General features: G+C 39.9%; 1 protein-coding gene across 2 annotated transcripts in view; it reads right to left on the bottom strand.

Annotated features, from left to right (window-relative positions):
* The window catches only part of MEI4 (meiotic double-stranded break formation protein 4), a 215,181-nt gene that overhangs the window by 79,691 nt on the left and 112,534 nt on the right, over nucleotides 1-22,956 (bottom strand). For both annotated transcript variants that reach the window (XM_079939103.1, XM_079939102.1), the window contains exon 3: nucleotides 7,851-7,982. In XM_079939103.1, the coding sequence (XP_079795229.1) occupies nucleotides 7,851-7,982 (132 nt within the window). The remainder of the gene's footprint in view (nucleotides 1-7,850; nucleotides 7,983-22,956) is intronic.

The following is a 22,956-nucleotide window of genomic DNA, read 5'->3' as shown; positions in this document are numbered from 1 at the left end:
AGGTTTCTTTTGATTTCCATTTGCATGGAATATCTTTTTCCATACTCTCAATTTCAATCTGTATGTGTCCCTAGGTCTGAAGTGGGTCTCCCGTAGACACTATATATATGGGTCTTGATTTTGTATCCATTCAGTCAGTGTCTTTTGGTTGGAGCATTTATTCTATTTACATTTAAGGTAATTATCTACATATATGTTCTTATTACCATTTTCTTAATTGTTTTGGGTTTTTTTTCATAGGCGTTTTCCCTCTTTTGTGTTTTCTGCCTAGAGAAGTTCCTTTAGCATTTGTTGTTAAGCTGGTTTGGTGGTGATGAATTCTCTTAGCTTTTGCTTGTCTGTAAAGATTTTAATTTCTCTGTCAAATCTAAATGAGATTCTTGTTGGGCAGAATAATCTTGGTTGTAGGTTTTTCCCTTTCATCATTTTAAATATGTCCTGCCACTCCCTTCTGGCTTGCAGAGTTTTTGCTGAAAGAGAAGCTCTTAACCTTATGGAGATTCCCTTGTATGTTATTTATTGCTTTTCCCTTGCTGCTTTTAGTAATTTTCCTTGTATTTAATTTTTGATAGTTTGATTAATATGTGTCTTGGCATGTTTCTCCTTGGATATACCCTGCATGGGACTTTCTGCACTTCCTGGAGTTGATTGACTATTTCCTTCCCCATTTTAGGGAAGTTTTGAACTATAATCTCTTCATGTATTTTCCCAGACCCTTTCTTTTTCTCTTCTTCTTCTGGGACCCCTACAATTTGAATGTTGGTATGTTTCACGTTGTCCCAGAGGTCTCTGAGATTGTCCTCAATTCTTTTCATTCTTTTTTCTTTATTCTGCTCTGTGGTAGTTATATCCACTATTTTATCTTCCAGGTCACTTATCCATTCTTCTGCCTCAGTTATTCTGCTATTGATTCCTTCTAGAGAATTTTTAACTTCATTTATTGTGTTGTTCATCATTGTTTGTTTACTCTTTAGTTCTTCTAGGTCCTTGTTAAACATTTCTTGTATTTTCTCCATTCTAGTTCCAAGATTTTGCATCATCTTTACTATCAGTACTCTGAATTCTCTTTCAGGTAGACTGCCTATTTCCTCTTCATTTGTTTGGTCTGGTGGGTTTTTACCTTGCTCCTTCATGTACTGCATATTTCTCTGTCTTTTCATTTTGCTTAACTTACTGTGTTTAGGGTCTCCTTTTCGCAGGCTGCCGGTTCATAGTTCCCGTTGTTTTTGGTGTCTGCCTCCAGTGGGTAAGGTTGGTTCAGTGGCTTGTGTAGGCTTCCTGGTGGAGGAGACTGGTGTCTCTGTTCCAGTGGGTGGGGCTGGACCTTGTCTTTCTGGTGGGCAGAGCTGGGTCTGGTGGTGTGTTTTGTGGTGTCTGTGAACTTATTATGATTTTAGGCAGCCTCTCTGCTAATGGATGGGGTTGTGTTCCTGTCTTGCTCATTGTTTGGCATGGGGCGTCCAGCACTGGAACTTGCTGGCTGTTGGGTGGAGCTGGGTCTTAGCATTGAGACAGAGGTCTCTGGGAGAGCTCTCACCAATTTATATTATGTGGGGCTGTGAGGTCTCTGGTGGTCCAATGTCCAGAACTTGGTTTTCTCACGTCAGAGGCTCAGGCCTGACACCAGGGTGGAGCAACAAGACCCTGTCAGCCACACAGCTCAGAAGAATAGGGAGAAAAAAATGAAAGAAAAAATAAGAATAATTTAAAAAAATTAAAAAGATAAAATAAAATTTTAAAATTATTAAAAGAAAAAAATAAAAAAGAATTTTAAAAAAAAGAAGAGAGCAACCAAACCAATAAACAAATCCACCAATGATAACAAGTGCTAAAAACTATATTAAGATAAACATAAAAATCAGAAACACGTCAGTTGCTGACAGCAAACCTCAAGTCTACAGTTGCTCCCAAAGTCTACTGCCTCCATTTTAGGTTGATCCGTTGTCTATTCAGGTATTCCACATAAGCAGCGTACTTCAAAGTTGACTGGGGATTTAATCCGCTGCTCCTGAGGCTGCTGGGAGAGATTTCCCTTTCTCTTCTTTGTTTGCACAGCTCCTGGGGTTCAGCTTCCGTTTTGGCCCTGCCTCTGCATGTAGGTTGCCCTCAGGCTTCCGTTCCCACCCAGACAGGATGGGGTTAAAGCAGCAGCTGATTAGGGGGCTCTGACTCACTCAGGCCAGGGGCAGGGAGGGGTACGGAATGCAGGGCAAGCCTGTGGCGGCAGAGGCCAGAGTGAATTTCAACAGCCTGAGGCACACTGTGTGTTCTCCCGGAGAAGTTGTCCCTGGATCACGGGACCCTGGCAGTGGCGGGCTGCACAGCCTCCCCGGGAGGGGAGGTGTGGATAGTGACCTGTGCTCGCACACAGGCTTCTTGGTGGCGGCAGTAGCAGCGTTAGCATTTCATGCCTGTCTCTGGGTTTCGAGCTGATGGCCGCAGCTTGCGACCGTCTCTGGAGCTCATTTAGGCGGTGCTCTGCCTTCTGTGGGCAGACAGGGAAGGAATCCCTTCTCCTCGTGCACCCTGAAACAATGGTCTCTTGCCTCTTAGGCAGTTCCAGACTTTTTCCTGGACTCCCTCCTGGCTAGGCAGTGTTCACGCCGCCAACCCTAGTCCTCTCCCGGGGGTCTCATCTCCGAGGCCCGAGCCTCAGCTCCCAGCCCCCGCCTGCCCCGGTGGGTGAGCAGACAAGCCTCTCAGGCTGGTGAGTGCTGGTCAGCATGGATCCTCTGTGCGGAAATCTCTCTGCTTTGCCCTCTGCACCCCTGTTGCTGCGCTGCCCTCCGTGGCTCCAAACTTTCCCCCTGCCCACCCCGTCTCTGCCAGTGAAGGGGCTTCCTAGTGTGTGGAAACCTTTCCTCCTTCACAGCTCCCTCCCAGAGGTGCAGGTCCCGTCCCTATTCTTTTGTCTCTGTTTTTTCTTTTTCCCTATCCAGGTACGTCTGGATTTTCTTCCCTTTTGGGAAGTCTGAGGTCTTCTGCCAGCATTCAGTAGGTGTTCTGTAGGAGTTGTTCCTCATGTAGATGTATTTCTGATGTATTTGTGGGGAGGAAGGTGATCTCCACGTCTTACTCCTCCACCATCTTGAAGGTCCCTCCCTGTTGTATTTTTTAAATTAAGTGATATCATATCTGTCTTTCTCTGTCTTATTTCACTTAACATAATCCTCTCCAAGTCCATTCATGTTGCTGCAAACGGTAAAATTTTATTCTTTTTTTATTGCTGAATGGTATTCTAGTGTGTGTCTGTGTGTGTGTGTGTGTCTGTGTGTGTGTATGAGATCACATCTTTATCCATTCATCTCTTGCTGAACACTTAGGTTGCTTCCATAACTCAGCAATTATAAATAATACTGTTATGAGCATTGGGGTGCATGTATCTTTTCTAATTATTGTTTTTCAGATATATACCCAGGGGGGTTATATGGTAGTTTTATTTTTAGTTTTTTAAGAAACCTCCATACTGTTTTCTATAGTGGCTGCACCAATTTACATTCCCACCAACCGTGCACGAGGGTTCTCTTTCCTCCACATCCTCACCAACATTAGTTACTTGTTGTCTTTTTGATGATAGCCTGTCTGACAGGTGTGAGACAATATCTAATTGTGGGTTTGATTTGAATTTCCCTGATGATTAGCTATGTTGACCATCTGCATTTCCTCTTTGGAAAAATGTCTATTCAGTTCTTCTGCCCATATTTTTATTCCAGTTGTTTGGTTTTTTTGATGTTGACTTTTATGAGCTATTTATATACGTTGGATATTAACCCCTTATCAGTCACATCATTTGCAAACAGTTTCTCCCATTCTGTGGGTTTTTTTTTTCATTTTTCTTTTAACACACATATATATGTGTGTGTGTGTGTATGTATGTATATATATATAAATAACTGTCTTTGTCCTTATATGCTGATTCCATTATTCTGTCATTTCTGGTTCTATTTCTATTAACTAATGCTTTTTCTCATGGCTATGAGTTCCACATTCTTTCTTTTTCACATGCATGATGTCTGAATGGACGTAGACATTAATGATATCATACTGTTGAGCTTCTGTATTACGTTGTTCCAGCAGGCAGCTAATCTAGCTGTGAACCAGCAAGAAATCTTCAAGGTGTGTTTCCAAGCTCTGTTAGAATCCCTCCAGCATAGCCTTTTCCTAGGACTGTAAAGTACTGTACTGCTAAGTTGTAACATTTTAAGGTCTCTACTGAATGCCTTATTGAGTAAGGTCTTGCCATTGTATCTGGATAGAATTTGGATGGTCCCAAGCACTGTGTGAGGTCTGGCCATTATGCAGCTCACAATTTCTTTGTAATATTTCTTTCCTGAGTAGTTTTTCTTTGCTTGGCCTTGTGAAGTGTCCTCCTACACATGTGCAGCTTAGTATTCAACAAATGATCCAGAAAACCTCTGTTCAAATTTCCTGAGTTCTTCTTTTCAGGGTTTTCTTCTCTCCATGACTCCGACCCAGAAATTCTCTGCATCAGTTCTCTGGAACTCCAGTCTCTGCCCCATCAGTTCAGTGAGACTGCTGGGACTTGGCTAGGCTTCACTGTGCCACAGTCCAGAAAGGGCCTCCAGGCCCAAAGTCAAGGCAATCACGGGGCTCACATAGTTCGCTTGCCTTATTTCAGGAATTGCAATTTTGTACTGCCTATTGTCTGAAATTCACTAAGTCATATATTTTTCCAGAGTTTTAGCTGTTTACATTGGGAAGGCTACTCTGTTAACAATGAACTTTATGACTTTTTAAATACTTTTTAACAAGTTCCAAGAAATTTTATCTTTTAAAAATAATTAGACATTTTATTATGCTTTTTCCAAAAAATCAATAAGAGTTGAATTCAGTTAATGCAATCAATTCAACTTCTGAAATGTATCTCCATGAATCAGTTTTGGAAAATAGTTAATGTTAAGTTTTATATCAGAGGTCAAAATGTATACAGCAATGACCTGTATGTCCAACAATAAGACTATGTCTAAGAGACATAAAGAAAACTGGAAAGTCAAAAAATATGTAGTATGACTTTAATATTTATAGATTTTTTTGCATAATCCATATTACATATAATATATATTACTGTTTATATCTGATGAAAAATTAAATCATTTAAGCCTGACATTTATAATAGTCAGCTAACATCTAATATTAAAATAAAGCTTGTCTTCTTTCCTTGTTTGTATATCTGCCTCTCCCATTCCACAGTACTTTTCCCTGAGTCCCTGTTCTCTTTCTGACTATGATTTCATGATTGCCATATAGTGATATTCCCCTAATGTGTATGTATGTCCCCTCCTTTCCCTCAAGTTTTAATTTCATATTTCCATCTGCCTATATTTAGATTACTTCAATGTTTCCTCATATTCAATATATAAAAACTCAATTTTTTCTGCTCACAAAGAAGCATTGCTTCCCATTTACCTAATTCTTCTTAGTGATATTTTTCCTATCTCTTAGGTTTTTTTTTTTTTTTAAACATCTTTATTGGAGTATAATTGCTTTACAATGGTATGTTAGTTTCAGCTTCACAACAAAATGAATCAGTTATATATATACATATGTTCCCATATCTCTTCCCGCTTGCGTCTCCCTCCCTCCCACCCTCCCTATCCCACCCCTCCAGGCGGTCACAAAGCACCGAGCTGATCTCCCTGTGCTATGCGGCTGCTTCCCACTAGCTATCTACCTTACGTTTGGTAGCCCTTTGCCCTGTATTCCCTCCTATTCTGACGCCATCTCTTACCACCATGTTACTGAATTTCTGAGCCTTACATGTGATAGACACCTTGGACTGACCACATCATTAGTCATTCTATCATCCTTTTAGAGTAAAGAAGCTGAAAAAGCATAAAACTACATTTTCTGTACTTCCTTGATGCTAGGGTTCTGAATATGTTGTTGGCTTAGAAATAAACGCACTGACAAAAACTGAATTAGTTGAAACTGAATCACACAGTGAGACAGGACAACACAGGGCATATATCTGGCTGTCGTACCTTGTAGCAGGACTGTTTTATGGACCCTGTGTCTGTAGTAGTAGCTCCTTGAGTCAGCAGGCAGCTTCCTGGTCATGACAGCAAAGGCAGCAATTCCTTTGGAGCCTATTCCTATTCAGCTGGGTAGTTGCGGAGGTCATTCATGAAAGTACGGCCTAGTCTCTTCTTCAACTATTCCATAGCTATTCATGTATCCTTTTCTGCTTAAATTGGCTGGAGTGAATCCTGTTATCCATTGTTAAGAATGCTGATGAACAGTTTCCTTGTCTTTAAACAAGGATACTAATATCTTGAAGGGTTACTAAAAGGATTGAATGGGACAATTCGGGTAAAGCATAACACATATTACCCGCCAAAAACTAGTTCTTGTTGTTGTGTTATTGTTACTCTTATTCTAAAGTGGCTTAACAATCAGAATGCCTGGGTCTGAATTATGGCTCTTAGCATATGTTCTTTCTGCAAGCTTGGTCAAGGTGCTTGACTGTTCTAAGGCTTGACTTCTTTATCTATAAACTAGGTAAATAATATAACTACTTCATGTATTTTGGTAAAAATTAAGTGAGAATATGTAAATAAAATTTTCTTTTCTGTGTTTTGTTATTTTCCACACAAATCTGATTCCATCAAACTAATTTCCCATATTGCTTCCTATTTTTAATGCCATGACCTTACCTTGTTTCCTCAGAATTCTGAGCACACTTTTTAAAACTAACACCCAGCGCCTCAACATTATTTATTCTCTCCTTTTCAATTCAAATCCATTTTTCAAGCTGTTCCTTTTTCATGAAATCTTTTCAGGGACTTGCAACCTACCTTGATCACTTCCTTGATCTTGGAGCTCCTACAAACGGCACCATGCATTTTAATACTTCACTGTTTTTTTCCCACTAGTAAATGTGCCTTATTTCTTTCTCAGATGGATTTTTAGCTCCTTGAGATCAGTAACAATTACTTTTTAAAAATACATCTACAGAGCTCTTACAAGTGTTCACCATTTAACAGTCACTTGAAAAACTGCTGACTAGATGATTTACCATGACATTGATTGAATTCAAGTAGATTATATAATATTTTGGAATATGTTATTAAATATAGAGAACTTAGACGTAAGAACTTGGTTATTATTTTTTCTCTTTACCAAAACATTTCTGTCTCTGATTTCCTTTATTTGTGTTTAATTCTAACCACAGAAAGAATAATATTAAGTGAGCTGAGAAAGTGAACACATAATATGCCACTGTCAACATTAGAACATGGGAATGACTTCTGTTTCTTAGACACATTTGTCAGCAGTGACATAAGAGTTTGCACAGATAAAAGAGCATTGTTTTCAACCTTGGTTGCACACTGGAATCATCTGGAGAACTTTAACAATACCAATACCTGCGTCTTAACCCCAGAGACCTCCATTTAATTGGATTGGCATATAGCTTGGCAACAGAGTATTTAAAATTAGCCACATGAGTGTCATGAGCAATTAGGAATAAGAACCACTGGTCAGAGGCTGTTCTCCATTTATCATCCTCTCCTGTTCACTTTCCTCTCACTGCTTTGCTTTAGGAACACACTGCCTTCTTGGAGAGGTTTAAGGCCATTCCTTTGCCATCACTAGTGACACCTTTGGCACATATATACCAGTAAGGATGATAAAATGGCATTATTTTGAAAACTATTTTCTGAAAGTATCTTTCTGTAATTTCAGCAGGCAGCAACACTATTCATGTATGTTAGAAATAAGGTAACGACTAAAATATCAGCCTGGCAAAAAGAGAGGGGAGGAGAAAGGGAAAGAAAAGTCTACAGCTGCATTAACTATAAATGAAAGTTACAGTATCAAGTTATATGTACCTGATTGATGGTGCCCAGATCATCAGCGAAGCTGTTTACTTCTGACAGAAGCAGAGATATTATAGATCTTCTCAACAAGCTGCAACTTCCCAGGGTTACCAGACTCTGAGAGACATAATGCTGCACCTGAAACTAAAGATCAAAATGAATAGATTTCTATTTTCTATCAAGTTAGCTCAAAATATATTTAATGGGCACTTTCTAAAATTTACTATTGAGCTCCATGCTGCAGGGAGTACAAAAAGTGTCAACATAATTCTGGGTCAGTCTCAAGCAAAACTGTGAAACAGATTATCATAATAGAAGTAATGAAACTTTATAGCAGTTAATATTTTGAAATGTGTGACAAGGTGCTAAAATGGAAGTTTTAGCTGAAGAACCAAAAGATCATATCATTTAGATAGAGTACATACAGAATGAATCAAGATGATAAAACAGGGCTTCCCTGGTGGCGCAGTGGTTGAGAGTCCGCCTGCCGATGCAGGCGACACGGGTTTGTGTCCCGGTCCGGGAGGATCCCACATGCCGCGGAGCGGCTGGGCCCGTGAGCCATGGCCGCTGAGCCTGCGCGTCCGGAACCTGTGCTCCGCAACGGGAGAGGCCACAACAGTGAGAGGCCCGCGTATCGCAAAAAAAAAAAAAAAAAAAAAAAAATAGTCTAAAGTCACAATGTTTTAGAGTGAGGAGAAAGAAATGTGGGACTCTGAATTTTTATCTAGAGGCAGCAAAAGATCTCGTCATTAAATAAATTTCAAAGGATTGTGGGAGACAATAAACTATATCCCCTATAGTTAGTAGGAGAAAGGCCATTTGATTATAATTCACATTAAGTTGCATATAACTCATAACTGGAATTTCATTAAATCTTTCCTTTAATATATCTGGGACAAAGGAGGCTTCATGGAGTATCTCAAAACACAGAAACAGCATCTGCCTTGCCATTGTTCTCTACGGGCTTAAAATCAGATTGAGGAGACACTGCTTTTATATGTAAAATGTTTAAATGACAATGCTGAAATAACTAATGCCATATGAAACTAGGAAATGCCATCTGTGTCCTTTACGATGTATACTTAACATAGATATTTCTCAAACTGACATTTTAATAATATACTTTAACTTTAAAAGTTAATCAGTGACACTAAGAAAGTGAATGGATTATAGACTTCAAAAGAAATTTCTATTATAAATCTGGGCACGTATAACTAGCTGTTAATAATAATTTTTGAAATCAAGTTATCAAATTTAAAACTAAACCCACATCAATTTATTCTCATAGAAAATCATAGTTATTTATCATTGTTATTTCCTAACAATGTAATTAGCGAAGACTCCCATCTTTTGTAACTCTCCAGTATGACTTATTAGATGTCACATGTTTTACAACATTTTAATTTGTACCTGAAAAAACAGTACTTTTACCTAAGTCCTAAAAAACTTCGGTTGAGTATTTCACTGATGCTTTAATTGTTTATTTATCTTTTTTCCTCAATATTTAATCTTTAGGAGATAAAGAGAAGAAAAATTTCACCATAAACTGAAAGGGACTTTACAGAATGGGGATGAAATGAAAATGTGACAGGGTAGGCTAGACTCTGGAGTCCAACACCGCCTGAGTCAAATCCCAACTCCATGCTTACTAACTTGTACTAACAACTTACTTAACCTTTTATGTCTCAGCTTACACATCTGCAAAACAGTGTCTGGGACAGCACCCACTACATAGAGTCGTGCATATTAAGTTAGACAGCAAAACTGATTAACATAGTGTCAAGCCCCTAGCAAGTGCCCAATAAGTGTTAAATGTTATAATGTAGGATAATAATGTAAAAGCATTGAAGGTTATACGTGTAATTCATTGACCCTTAAGAAGTTAAATACTAGAAATAAAATCCATTTGTCTAGAGTTAATACGGTCCTTTTAGAGGACATTGCTGAGAAGGAAATTTCACCACAAAGAGATTTTCCACAATACAGCTATGAACTGTGACTGTCTCCCCCATATGACTGAGGTTCAAACGAGAGCAGACTAAGTATAGAGCCATTAAGGTGATTTAAAATTCTGTGAATATTATTATAAAATGGCCTCTCTTCTTCCTTACATTTTAATTGTCACTTGCCCTTTTGTAAATGCAGTGGAACTTTGAGAGAGGCTGACATGGAGGCCTGGGCTCACATTATGCATGCGGCAACTGCAGCGGAAACCACGGAAGGACCTGCCAACACCCACGCCATCATTTTCTACTCTAGCATATCTTTCTGCATTTCAGGGACAGAGGAGCTAGAAATAAATTTCCCCAGATTCCTCTGCAGTTAGGATTTCGGATGAGGTTTGAGTTCTGCCAATCAGAGCATTCATTTGAGAACCGGATTTAGCAGTGCATTACGGAAGAAGAGAAGCGGGCTCAGGGCATGCGTTTTGCTGGCGTGGACTGTAGTAGAGGCGGCACAGTTCTGGCTTATCCTGCAGCTGGTTCAGAGGCTTCTTGCGTTTCCAGGTTCTTAATCCTAGTAGAAGCAGCGCGATGCTATCTTGGTGACCCACTGGTTTAGGGAGTCATTGCTGTAAACTCAGTCTTCCCAAATGTGCTTGGATCTATATATCCACCTGGAAGATTCACAGAGCTCAGTGCCACGCTGAAGTCTTGAAATATTCAGGGGTGGAAATTCCTACCACATGCCCAATAAATTTGCCTATCTGACCTGTTCAGGACACTGAAGGATCTTGGAGAATAACAGTGAATTATCACAAAATTCATCGGGTGGTGTTTGTAATTACACTGTTCCAGATGTAGCTCCCTGCCTCTGATGCATATTAGACAGCTCTTGATCTGGGGGTTTGCATTCACCTAGGAGACAGCAGGGCACTTTTCCTGTCCTATTAAGGCTATGTTAACTTGCTGGCTTCAGGCCATTATTTAATAGTTCATAGGATTCTGAACATTGAAACGTTCCACAGGATATCGTGCCAGTGCACTGTACTGATGACATCATGCTGATATGGCAGGGGTTTTGAGGGCCCTGGTAAATCACATGCATTCCAGAGAGGGAACTCCAGAACTCAGGTGCCTGACACACTTGGGCAGTTTCTGGGTCTTAGGCATGTTGGAATACACCCCTAAAGTGAAAAACATGTTGCTTTAGATGTACTTACTATCACTAATAAACAGATACAATGCCTGATGGGTCTCTGGATATTTGAGGCAACATATATTTCTTTGGTTTTCTACTCAGATGCATATATTGAGCGACCACAAGGCTGTGAACTTTGAGAAGGGCCCAGAGGAGCATAGTAAGATCTCTAGCTGGTCTACGCTGGGGAACAACAGGCTCTGCCACATGGACCTTATGACCAGGAAGAGCCAATATTCCTGGAGCTAATGAGTATACCTGTAGCTGACCCTAAAGAGACAATCACAAGGGGGGGGGCACTTGGGTTTGGGAAGAATGTCATAACTTTCTTGACAAGTAAATATTACCCTTTATAGAAAAAAGAAAAACTCCTTGCTTATGCTATTTGGCCCCAGTAATGACTGAATGAGTGCCTGATAGTGGGACACCAAGTGACTATACGCCCAGAGCTGCTCATCTGAACTGGGTGTTACCTAAGGTTAGGTATACACAGCAGTACTCCAACATCAAGTAGTTGCACTAGATACAAAATTGGGATCAAGCGGGAACTGAAAACAGAAGTAAATTTTCCTTGAACAGTTAGTTCCAACTAGAATACACTTCTTATAAGGTTGAGTGATAGGAAACTTATGTTCTAAACCAGTGACCGATATCCGGTGCTCTTTCTCCCACATCCAGAATATACAGGTTCAGGAGCCAAGGTATGAAAGTCAGACTGGGAACTCTCAATATTACATCTAATGATTTATTGGCAAAGTGTTATTCCCATCCTTGTGGCATTGGATTTTGTCTTAGAGGTCTACATAACCAAGTGAAAATGGTTCCGACCAAAGGACCGAACAATGGCTTTGTGAACTGGAAGCTGAGATTTCCCCCTGGCTACACGGATTTCTTTATGCCACTGTACCAATGGCAAAAAGAAGTTCCTGTGTTGGCTGGTGCAACTGACCTCTATGGTGGAGGAAAACAGGCATTTACAATGCCATGTCAGCAGGGAAGATTACATCTGGAAGCCAGGGATTGCCCTCTATTTCTGACACGTCCAAGTGGCAGAAATAAATAGGATACTACAGCAACCTCATGAGGCAAGATGACCAAAAGGTCAGATCCTTCAGGGATGAAACTCTGGGTAAGCCAACTAAGTGAGGTTCTGGCTGAGGGCAAAGGGAGAATGTAATTGGCAGTGGAGGAAGAAAATCAATACAAATTATGGAATTATAACCAGTTACAGAACCGAAGGCCATGATGGGTTACTTTATTCCTTCTTTGTGGGTATGTGTGTGTGTATTTTATAATTTAGTCCATGAATTACAAAGTATCAAACTAGAATTGTGACTGAACTAGCATAGGGATGATCATCACATCACACTATATCACACAAAAAGACTGAGATTGAATACTTCCTTTTGATAAGAGGTCTATAGATTTTTGTTTCTATAGAGCACTGGTGCATTATGTTTTCACAGCACGTTGCTGTTGCTACTGAGATTTGGTGGAAGTTTGAATATGGGAAAAAGGGAGTATATGAACACTGAATAATTAGAGGAGCAGTCCACAGCAGGTAGACTGGGATCACCACTCAAATATTCTTCAAGCATGCTTCCAGTGCTAAAGAGGCTAAAACTCTCTTTTAGGGAGGGTTCTGGATATAATGTAAATGTTTATAGTAAGTCGATCTTATGTAAGACATAGTCAGAATTACCTGAGGTGAAAGGCAGGTTGCAGGGCATCCCCCTTTTTTTTTTTTTTAAAAGAAGATGTTGGGGCTTGGAGTTTATTAATTAATTAGTTTATTTTTTGCTGTGTTGGGTCTTCGTTTCTGTGCGAGGGCTTTCTCTAGTTGTGGCAAGCGGGGGCCACTCTTCATCGCAGGGAGCGGGCCTCTCACTATCGCGGCCTCTCTTGTGGAGCACAGGCTCCAGACACGCAGGCTCAGTAGTTGTGGCTCACGGGCCTAGTTGCTCCGCGGCATGTGGGATCCTCCCAAACCAGGGCTCGAACCCGTGTCCCCTGCATTAGCAGGCAGACTCTCATCCACTGCGCCAGCAGGGAAGCCCCAGGGCATCCCTTTTGAATGATGATATGGTTCTGAGAAGATGCAGCAGGATTCTGGAACAGATGGCAGAAGTGTTCCTGATTCAGGAGATTCCTGATGATGACAGAAGTGCTATCGATCTGGGCCTGGCAGCTTTGGAAACTTCTATCTCTGTGCTGCCTCGATCATGGCAGAAGCAGCAGCAACCCTGATTCTGTGGTGTGGTTTACAAGAAGAGATTTTAAGACAAATTTCAGAACTGTGCTTAATGTGAGCACTGATCCCAAAGAAACAAGTTCAGTAGAGAAAGAGAAAAGAGTAAAAAGAACCAAGCAGAGATTCAAGAACATGTGAAATAAAAACTCAAGGCAGATGAGCTCAGGAGCAGAATGAAGATGACTGAGGAAAGAGTCTATGTACTTGAATACAGGTCAGTAGAATTTATGCAGCCTGAGGAATGAACAGAATCTCAGGGGCGCATGGGACAATATACACAGGTCTATCAAGTGTAATTGGGATCCAGAAGGAGAAATGGGTCAGCAAAGGCAGAAAATGTTTGAACAAATAATGGCTGAAAACTCCCTGAATTTGGCCAAAGACATACATTAAAGAATCTCATTGAACCCAAGCAATAAATATAAAAAGAAAAAATAAAGCCTAGGCATATCAGAGCCAAACCCTTAAAACTGTGGATAAAGAGACAAAGTTGAGAGCAATCAGAGAAAAATGACACCTTACAGGGCACACAATACAAATAACTGTGGACTTCCCATCAGAAACTAGGGTGGTTTGAAAAGACTAGATTATTATCTTTAAATTGCTGGGAAAAAAAGAAATGTCAACCTAGTATTCTATATCCAGCAAAAAATCCTTCAAGAATAAAGGTAAAATAGATATTTTCAGATAAAAAGTAAAAGTAAGAAAATAGGTAACCAACAGAGCCACAGTATAAGAAATGCTAAGATAAATTATTTTTATGCTTAGTAGAAATGATACTAGTGGAAAATTTGAATCTTCATGAAGAAACGAAGGGCATCAAAAATGGTAACTATTTGAGTAAATGTAAAAGTTTATTTTCCCCTTAATTTCTTCAAAATACAAGTAAAAATATATACAATATTGTCTTGGATGTGGATTAATATATGTGACAATTATAGCATAAGAAATAAGGGCATGAGCCAATCGTCAGTTTATCGCCTCTCAGCTCCAAATTCACCCTTCAATATATGATCAGCGACAACAGACAGCATTCTTTTAAATATCTCTCCTTTACCTGCAACACAGCAGGTAAACCTGCAACACAGCAGGTTTCTCAGCAGAGGATACTGAGAAAGGATTAACTGCAGGAGAAAGAAGGTTTCCTGCTGTTTCTGGCTGCTGCACAGCGGGCCGGCGGTGTGGATGGGAGGACATCTGGTGGAGCTCAGCCCCAGCTGCCCATCCAGAACATCAGGTCCCCTGAAGACCTTGCAAGCTCACCCTAGCCTGGCGATAATCCTCCCATAACCCTCTCTCCACAGAAACCAGCAGCCTGAAGTCCTCCTGCCCTGGATGCCTGCTGCAGGCATCAGGGTGGCTCGTCTGCAGCCCAGAAGGTTCCTGCCAAGCTGACCCTTCCTCTGTGGCTTTCCTGTGACCTGGAGGGTTTCCTCTGAGCCCCCACTCCCTGTGTACACTCACTCCACTAATTGCTGACCACCTGAATCCTACTGCGTGAAAATACAACATATCGACACTTGTGTAATACAGCTGAAGATGCTCTTGGAGGCAAATTTAGGGGGGAAGCACGGGAAGAAAAGCCTAAATCAAAGGAACTGATCGTTCACTATTTCTTACCTTCATTCATCTGGAAAGCAGAAGCTAAGCTGCCTTTGAAGGTCTTAGAGATTATACTGCCCACCTCTCATCAGCCAACAATGACTTTTGCAATTTGATCTTTTTTTTTTGGACAACAGCTCTCCATTTGCCACCCTCCCCCAACAGCCCCTGGCAACCACTAATCTATATTCTGTCTCTACTCTGTCTCTATAGATTTACCTATCTGGACATTTCATGTAATAGAATGATACTACACGTGGTGTTCGTGTCTGGCTTGTGCCGTTTAGAATATTTTTTCGAAGTTCATAAATTCTGTAGCATGTATCAGTATGCCATTCTTTTTAATGGCCAAATAATAGTCCATTGTATTTAGGAATATACCATTTTTGTTTATCCACCCATCAACTGATGGACATTTGTGTTCTTTCCACTTTTTGGCTATTAGGAATATTGCTGCTATGAACATTCACGTACATGTTTTTAGATAGATACATGTTTCAACTCCCTTGAACACATACCTAGGAGTGGAACTGCTCAGTAACATGACAACTCTATATTTAACTTTTTGAGGAAATGCCAAACTGTTTTTCAAAGTGACTACACCATTTTGTATTCCCACCAGCAATGTAGAATGATGAGTTTCTCCACATCTTTGTTACGTCCTCATCAACACCTGCTATCTTTTTTATTTTAGCAATCCTACTGGATGCGAAATAGTATTTCATAGTGCTTTTGGTTTGTACTTCCCTTAAGGACTAATGCTTCTGAGCATCTTTTCATGTTGTTTATTGGCCATCTATATATTTCCTTTGCAGAAATATCTACTCAACTCATTTGCCTATTTTTATTGGTTTATTTACCTTTTTTTATTATTGAGTTTTAAGAGTTCCTTATAGAGTCTGGATATAGGTCCCATATCAGACATATGACTTGCAAAAATTTTCTCCCATTCTGTGGGATGTCTATTTTCCTGTTATCACTAATAGCACAAAAGTTTATTTATTTTTTTTCTTTTGGCATCTCTGTGTTTCACATCTAAGAAACAAATGCCTAGCCCTAGGTCAGAAATAATTACTCCTATGTTTGCTCCTCAGAATTCACAGTTTTAGTTCTTTAACCTATGATCCATTTTGAGTTAGTTTTGGTATATGGTCCATTTGCATGTGGATATCCAGTTCTTCCAGGACCATTTATTGAAAAAACTATTTTTACCACACTGAACTGCTTTAGTACCCTTGCTGAAATCAACTGTCTACAAATTTAAGGGCTACTGACAGATCCTCAATTCTGTTACATTAATATATATACGTATCCTTAACCCTTACTCTTTGCTATAGATTTGTATTTAGGACATGTGAATCCTCCAACTTTGTTCCCCTTTTTGAAGATTATTTTGGTTATTCTGGGTCCTTTTTTTTTTTTTTTGCGGTACGCGGGCCTCTCACTGTTGCGGCCTCTCCCGCTGCGGAGCACAGGCTCCGGATGCGCAGGCTCAGCGGCCATGGCTCACGGGCCCAGCCGCTCCGTGGCACGTGGGCTCCTCCTGGACCGGGGCACGAACCCGTGTCCCCTGCATCGGCAGGCGGACTCTCAACCACTGCACCACCAGGGAAGCCCTCTGGGTCCTTTTTATTTCCATGTGAACTTTAGTGTCAGCTTGTCAATTTCTGCAAAAAAATGTGGCTGGGATTTTAATAGGGATTGTGTGGAATCTCCAGATCAATTTGGGGAATATTACCATCTTAATAATATAATCCCTGAACATGAAATATTTTTCTCTTTGATTTCTTTCAACAATGTCTGGTAGTTTTTAGCAAGGATATCTTGTACTTCTCTTGATAATTTATTCCTAAGTATTTTGTTATTTTCATGCTAATATAAACAGAATTATCTTAATTTCATTTTAGAATCAAATCACTTTTTGAATATGTATTTTATATATAACTTCCCTTAATATATATTTTTCTTAAACATGTGCAAGTAACAACCAAATTATCAATACATTCTTCCTATAGTATATAAGATAAATCAATAAACCTAAGAATTGTGGGTGGGAAGCAAAAAAAAAAATTACATAATCTCCTTTGGTTCCCTTTTTGCTTCAAAAATATTAACTTCAGCCATTAAAGATAGGAAATGAAATTTGTAACAGAATTATATCATCAAAGTGGTACTGCTGTGTAGCATTTTCATGAATATTTGGGATATACAATACTATGGATTCTGTAATCATCTCTATATTCTCTAAAACGTCCATCACATAACCTCTCAGGAGGCTCCCATAACTTGGGGTATAACTTGCCTATCCCTCTGCTGCTGCTATAGCTACTACTAAGATACTTAGAACTATTACTACTACTATCCCCACCTCTGAGAGGTGAGATAATCTGGTCACTAAGAGTTCAGACTCTGAAGCCAGACGCCTGTTCAAAACTTGACTCTGCAAAGCACTCCCTATGTGACCATTGGGAAGTTACCACACTTCTCTTCACCTCAGTTTTCTCACTTGTAAAAGGGGGATAAGAAGAGTTAAAATTTCATAGGCTTGTTTTGAAAAATAGATGAGTTAATATACATAGGTACTTGTAACAGTGCTTGGCACATAGAAATGCCCAATAAATGTCAGCTATTTTCAACTCCAAGAAAAGAAGATAACAAAATGGAAGTATGGAGATGTCTTTTTTTTCATCTCACCTGCAGCTCTATGAAGCGCTTACATCTCCTCTACCCTATTTCTTCTCTCAAGGAGGAGAAGTGCAGGAATGCCTGGGTTCTGGACTGAAGTGCCAAAGAAGGAACAGGTTGGGTAAAGAAATAACAGGATCTGTGCCTTTGGCTTTAGCTCTCAGGGAACATCATCTCTTTGTGACTGCAGTGATAAGAGACTCTCAGAGGGTGCCTATCTCCTGACTAAGAGCACACCCCAGTTAAAAAAAAAAGAAGGGGGCTTCCCTGGTGGCGCAGTGGTTGAGAGTCCGCCTGCTGATGCAGGGGACACGGGTTTGTGCCCCGGTCCGGGAGGATCCCACATGCCATGGAGCGGCTGGGCCCGTGAGCCATGGCCGCTGAGCCTGCGCGTCCGGAGCCTGTGCTCCGCGACGGGAGAGGCCACAACAGTGAGAGGCCCACGTACCGCAAAAAAAAAAAAAAAAAGGGAAAAAGGGTGACAGGAGGAACACGGTATGGCCAAGAATGCCTAGATCAAGCACTATTGTTGACTAGAGATATGCACATATGCCTGACGCAGGTAAATCCCAGTCCTTTAAGGCAACGTTACAGGTAGGCCTTCATTATAGTAGGGCTTTTGCTCTAAAGACCGTGCATAGGTCTGTTGGCAGAATTCTGGAAATCTTCTCCTCAGAGGCGCCACTAAGGAGAAATCTACAAACTAGAGCTTAGCAGGTTTCCAGAGGAGAGACCTAGTGTTGGATAACACTGGTCGGCAGGAGGGATAACTCCAACGAAGTGTGTTTAGAAAGACAGTAATAGTAGACAAGTTCAGACCTTGTCAGAAGAACAGCAAGAAGTGACAGGCACCCTGGCAATCAAGTTCAGTACAAGAGAGAAGGGTCTGAGCAGAGGTCGTGTTTGAAAATCCATGATCACCTGTACACTGCAGGATCTCAGTGTTGAGGATAAAGTAAGAAATTGGGAAGGCTGACAATGCAGGGAACCAAGCAGAGAGAAATAAGACAGGAACTCAGTTCCCGTGCCTGCCAGACAAGGGCAAAGCACGAACTATGCTTACTGGGATTACAATGGGAGGTCTGCAGTTCTAGAAGCACTACTGATTTGAGATGAAATGATCCAGGGCTCCTCGAATCCTCGCCATGGAACAGCCGGGAGCCCAGGGCTTGAGGAAGAGTTAAGCACACAGATATGGGTCAACTGACTGCTGGGGAAATAGGTAGAAGGGGCAAAGTCCCACTATGTGAAGACACTCAAATACTTCGTGTATCATGGAGCTTCAAAATAAAGCAAGGCTTTAAAAACAATCAAAAGGTAGGCAAACGTTTGATTAAGTTTAGGGCAAGGAGGAAAAAGGGAAAAAATGGTAGTACAGGGCTAACAGATGACCCAAAAAAACCCATTTTTCCCATTCAAAGGGATGATCTTCAATCTGGAGATAATTAAAAAAAACAGTATAAATAGAAGATAATATAATGCAGAATTAGAAGTTCAAATTCAGTGATTACTGGGTAGAGCAGATCTAAGTGCTTTGTAAAGCTGCAGATGTGATGGAAAAAAAGACATACTGCGAGAACTGAACTACTTGAACTGAGCTCAAAGTTTAAAGAATTTTATCCTAAAGTACACAAGGTACTTGTAAATGTGACTGATGATATATTCAGGATAACTGTTGAGAAATCAGAAAAAAAGGCCCTAAGGAATAGAAATGGGCAAGTGACACATGGATTTAAAAAAAAATATGAGAGTGGACGTCTTGATTCATAGACTAATACGTATGTGGATACTGGGACAATTCTAGACATTACTACGCAGAACATTTTTGACAACTAAGAGAAGCATACAGAGTCCAGGAGAAACGTGCATCAGTTAATAAATGCCAGGCACACTAATCTTAATTTCTGTCCTGTTATGATAGAGTTGGTATACTCAATCAAAAGAAGTCCCAGACGTAGAATGTATTGATTTCAACAGCCTTTAGGATTTCCTGTGGTTATAATAGGGGCCGTATGAGTTTCAGGCTGGTTGAATGAACTGCATATGAATTGCATGTGTGGATTGTAACTGCAGGGGCTCCTCTAACATCATGCCACAGTATTTGGTCCTTTGGTCACATTTTTAATGAATAATTTGAACAAAATCTTGCAAATCAAAATTTAAACTATGCAATACTGGAAGAGACAGCTAGTGCTGTGGTAGCAAAATCAAGATTCAAATGAACTCCCTCAGCTACAATAACTAGCCCTAATTAAGTGAAATTTAATAGGGATATGTGAACAGTTATGTTTATTTAAATTCCTATAAATGCTGAAAACAAGAATTGTAGCTAGAGATATTAAAAATATCTTTTTTTAATATGCTAAGTACCTACTCAGGTTGGTGCTAAAGACAATTAACATTCAGAAGAATCCAAAAGGTCCCAAAAGGTCCCAAAAGGGAACAGTGGTACCTTCATAAAGGTCTTCATATTTCCTATAAGATTTCTCATGTAGGCTCAGACATGGGATAGGCAGTGACTTCTGTTAGACTTTGTCATTTTGTTCAAGCCAGTGTGACTGAGAATCTGGAAAGGTGTGGGGCCCTATCCAATAAACTTTAAAACAGCCATCTGCCTATATGCAGATGGCTTATTTATGAAACTTCTCAAAGGCAGCAGATTAACTGAACAAAATTTCATTTCCTTATCACTGGGGACTGTGTGACATTTGAATGGAAGTCAAAAGCAAATAATAATAATAACATGGCATTTTATACGCTCAAACTGATCTGAGGGGGTTGTAGAAATTCTATGCTTCGTCATTTATTCAAATGGTTCCTATCCTTGAGTCACTGACATGTGTTTAAAGAGGTACATGCTAGTAAGAGATACATCCTATCACATTTCACAAAAGAATAACAGCAAACATGTGAGTGCTAGCAAGTTCACACTGAATTCTGGGAAACAATCTGAAGAAAACAGTTTGAGATCAAAGGTACACAATTATCACTGAATAACCAAACAAGTAGTAGAGATTGGTTATATGGAAGGACTGCCTTGGATAAGCATTAGGATGCTGAATCACGCCTTCTATTTCTACGATATCTATTTGTATAACTCTACTAATGAAGGAAGCTAAGTTAAACCAACTAAAAATGTCTATTAGAACAAGAACTATGCTAGTTTCTTCTGCGTAAGAATTTAGGCAAAAGAACTGGGATACTCCATTTAGTATCCTGACAACACTGATAATGGCATTCCCCATTTTCAAAAGAATTTGAAAAATGAGGCAATTAAGGCTCAAAAATGTTAAGGTTACACGGTGAGTGGTAGAGTCCAGTACTAGATTTAGATTTTTTTTTTCAACTTGAATGCCTATTATCTCTGCTGCCAGTAAAGTAAAACTTACAGGATAACATGGCAACAGAGTAGCAGAAAATAATATCGGTAAAAATACACTGCAACTTATTAAGCTTTTATGTTGCATTATGCACAGTGCTTAGTGTCTATATATTATATCATTTCATCCTCAAAACAATCCTAGGAGGAGGTGTAATCTCAATCTAAATAATAGGCATTCGGTTGAGAGAGAGTAATCTGTTCAAAGTTAGATCAAATACACATTAGAATCAGAATTCTCTTGTGCTCTTAACCATTGCATACCTAAAGCTATCATATCCCAATCTCTCATGGAGGCATAATTAATCCGAAAGCCTCCAAGAGCATTCATGGAGAATGTTCAACCACTTGCCATATATATATATATATATTTTTTTTTGGTACGCGGGTCTCTCACTGTTGTGGCCTCTCCCGTTGCGGAGCACAGGCTCCAGACGCGCAGGCTCAGCATGGCTCACGGGCCCAGCCACTCCGTGGCATGTGGGATCTTCCCGGACCGGGGCACGAACCCGTGTCCCCTGCATGGGCAGGCGGACTCTCAACCACTGCGCCACCAGGGAAGCCCACTTGCCATATTTTGATAAGAATGTTATTACCACTTTGAATTAAAGATACAACTGCTGGACTATAAAGTATCGATTTCTGTTACTAGACCAACACTGGAAACAAGCTGAACTGTAAGGGAAAAGAGACTCAAATACACAGGTACAGATGGTATCAGCCCTAAATCTGGGTGGACAATGCAGTGATAATTGTTTCCTACTTCCTGAAACATCTAACATTATATTTCACCCCTTTATTTCCCTAGTATTCTATAGTTAACACGCATTAATTGTATAAAAAAAGAAAACCAAAGTCTATGTAGAACAAAATATATATATTCTAGGGACTGTTACTCCAGGAAAGCTGGGGAAATAAACAGGTATGAAAACCCTCTTCCCATAAATGTTACAAGCACACCTATGAAACTTCTGAAATAACCAAAATATTCAGCAATATAAACTGTAGCTATTAATATAAATCTGTATTATCAGAATGGAGGTGACCACAGTAGTCAAGCAATTCAGAGGTAGAAATGTCCAGAGAATTGACCTCTGGAACTAACCACGGCTTTACACAAACCATATGAAGGGCCCTGCCACCGCCCTAGCCCTCCAGGATCTGAGCAGTGCTGATGTGTGGAAGAGAAGCTGTTTTACAAAGATCTTAGAACTTCAGTGCAGTAAGAGTGAAGGTAAGCCATCCAAACTCAATCGAAAGGAAATCACAGTAAAAAATTTTCAAGGCTCTCACTCATATGAAAAAATATGTAATACAAAAGTAAATACGTTGTAGAGTTTAGAGTAAAAGTTAACTGCTACAATTAATTACATAAAACGATTTTTTTTAAACAACTGCATGTGTTAAGATTTCTAATGAGGTAGGAGATTATTCATGAAAATGCCACGATTCTAAAGAATAGGACACAACAAAATTAAAGCTATAATAGTCAAAAGTAAATGGTCATACATTCATTCATTCTTTAGAGCAAACTCCGACTGAGTGCAGACCTTGTGCAAATGACTGAGCTAGTCCCCACGGTCACTTAGAATTCAATAAAGAATAAAATAAGATTACTTTTGCTTTAGTGGTTACTTCTGCCTATGGTGGGCAAGATAATTTAAAAAGCTTTCAAAATGCAATCCGATTTGATCCTGATGTGAAAGGATTCTTCTCAAAAAGTTTAAAACGTGACTCTTACAAATTTGGAGTGAACACATCAGTGGTGTATTTGTATCATTAATGAGGGTAAAGAACATTTGAGGAATTGAGCATTGGCTTTAAAGAAAGAATACTGTAGTAAGACTGCTAGGTAAGATACAAAACTGGTTAATACCTTACAGAATAAATCCCTAACGTAACCTCCAGGCTAATCTTTTTCTTTTCTTTTTATAAGGTTTGAGAGAGTTTATGCATTTATGCATTAACACAAATGGCTGTGCCTAGTAGGGCTTATCTTTTCAACTGTACAGAATCATTTGCATCTATACTAGACAAGAATCAATGTGTTAATACGG

Source organism: Stenella coeruleoalba, assembly GCF_951394435.1.
Source record: "Stenella coeruleoalba genome assembly, chromosome: 12".
Taxonomy (NCBI): domain Eukaryota; kingdom Metazoa; phylum Chordata; class Mammalia; order Artiodactyla; family Delphinidae; genus Stenella; species Stenella coeruleoalba.
Note: the sequence above shows the minus strand (reverse complement) of the source record. Positions and strands in the feature narration are given on the sequence as shown.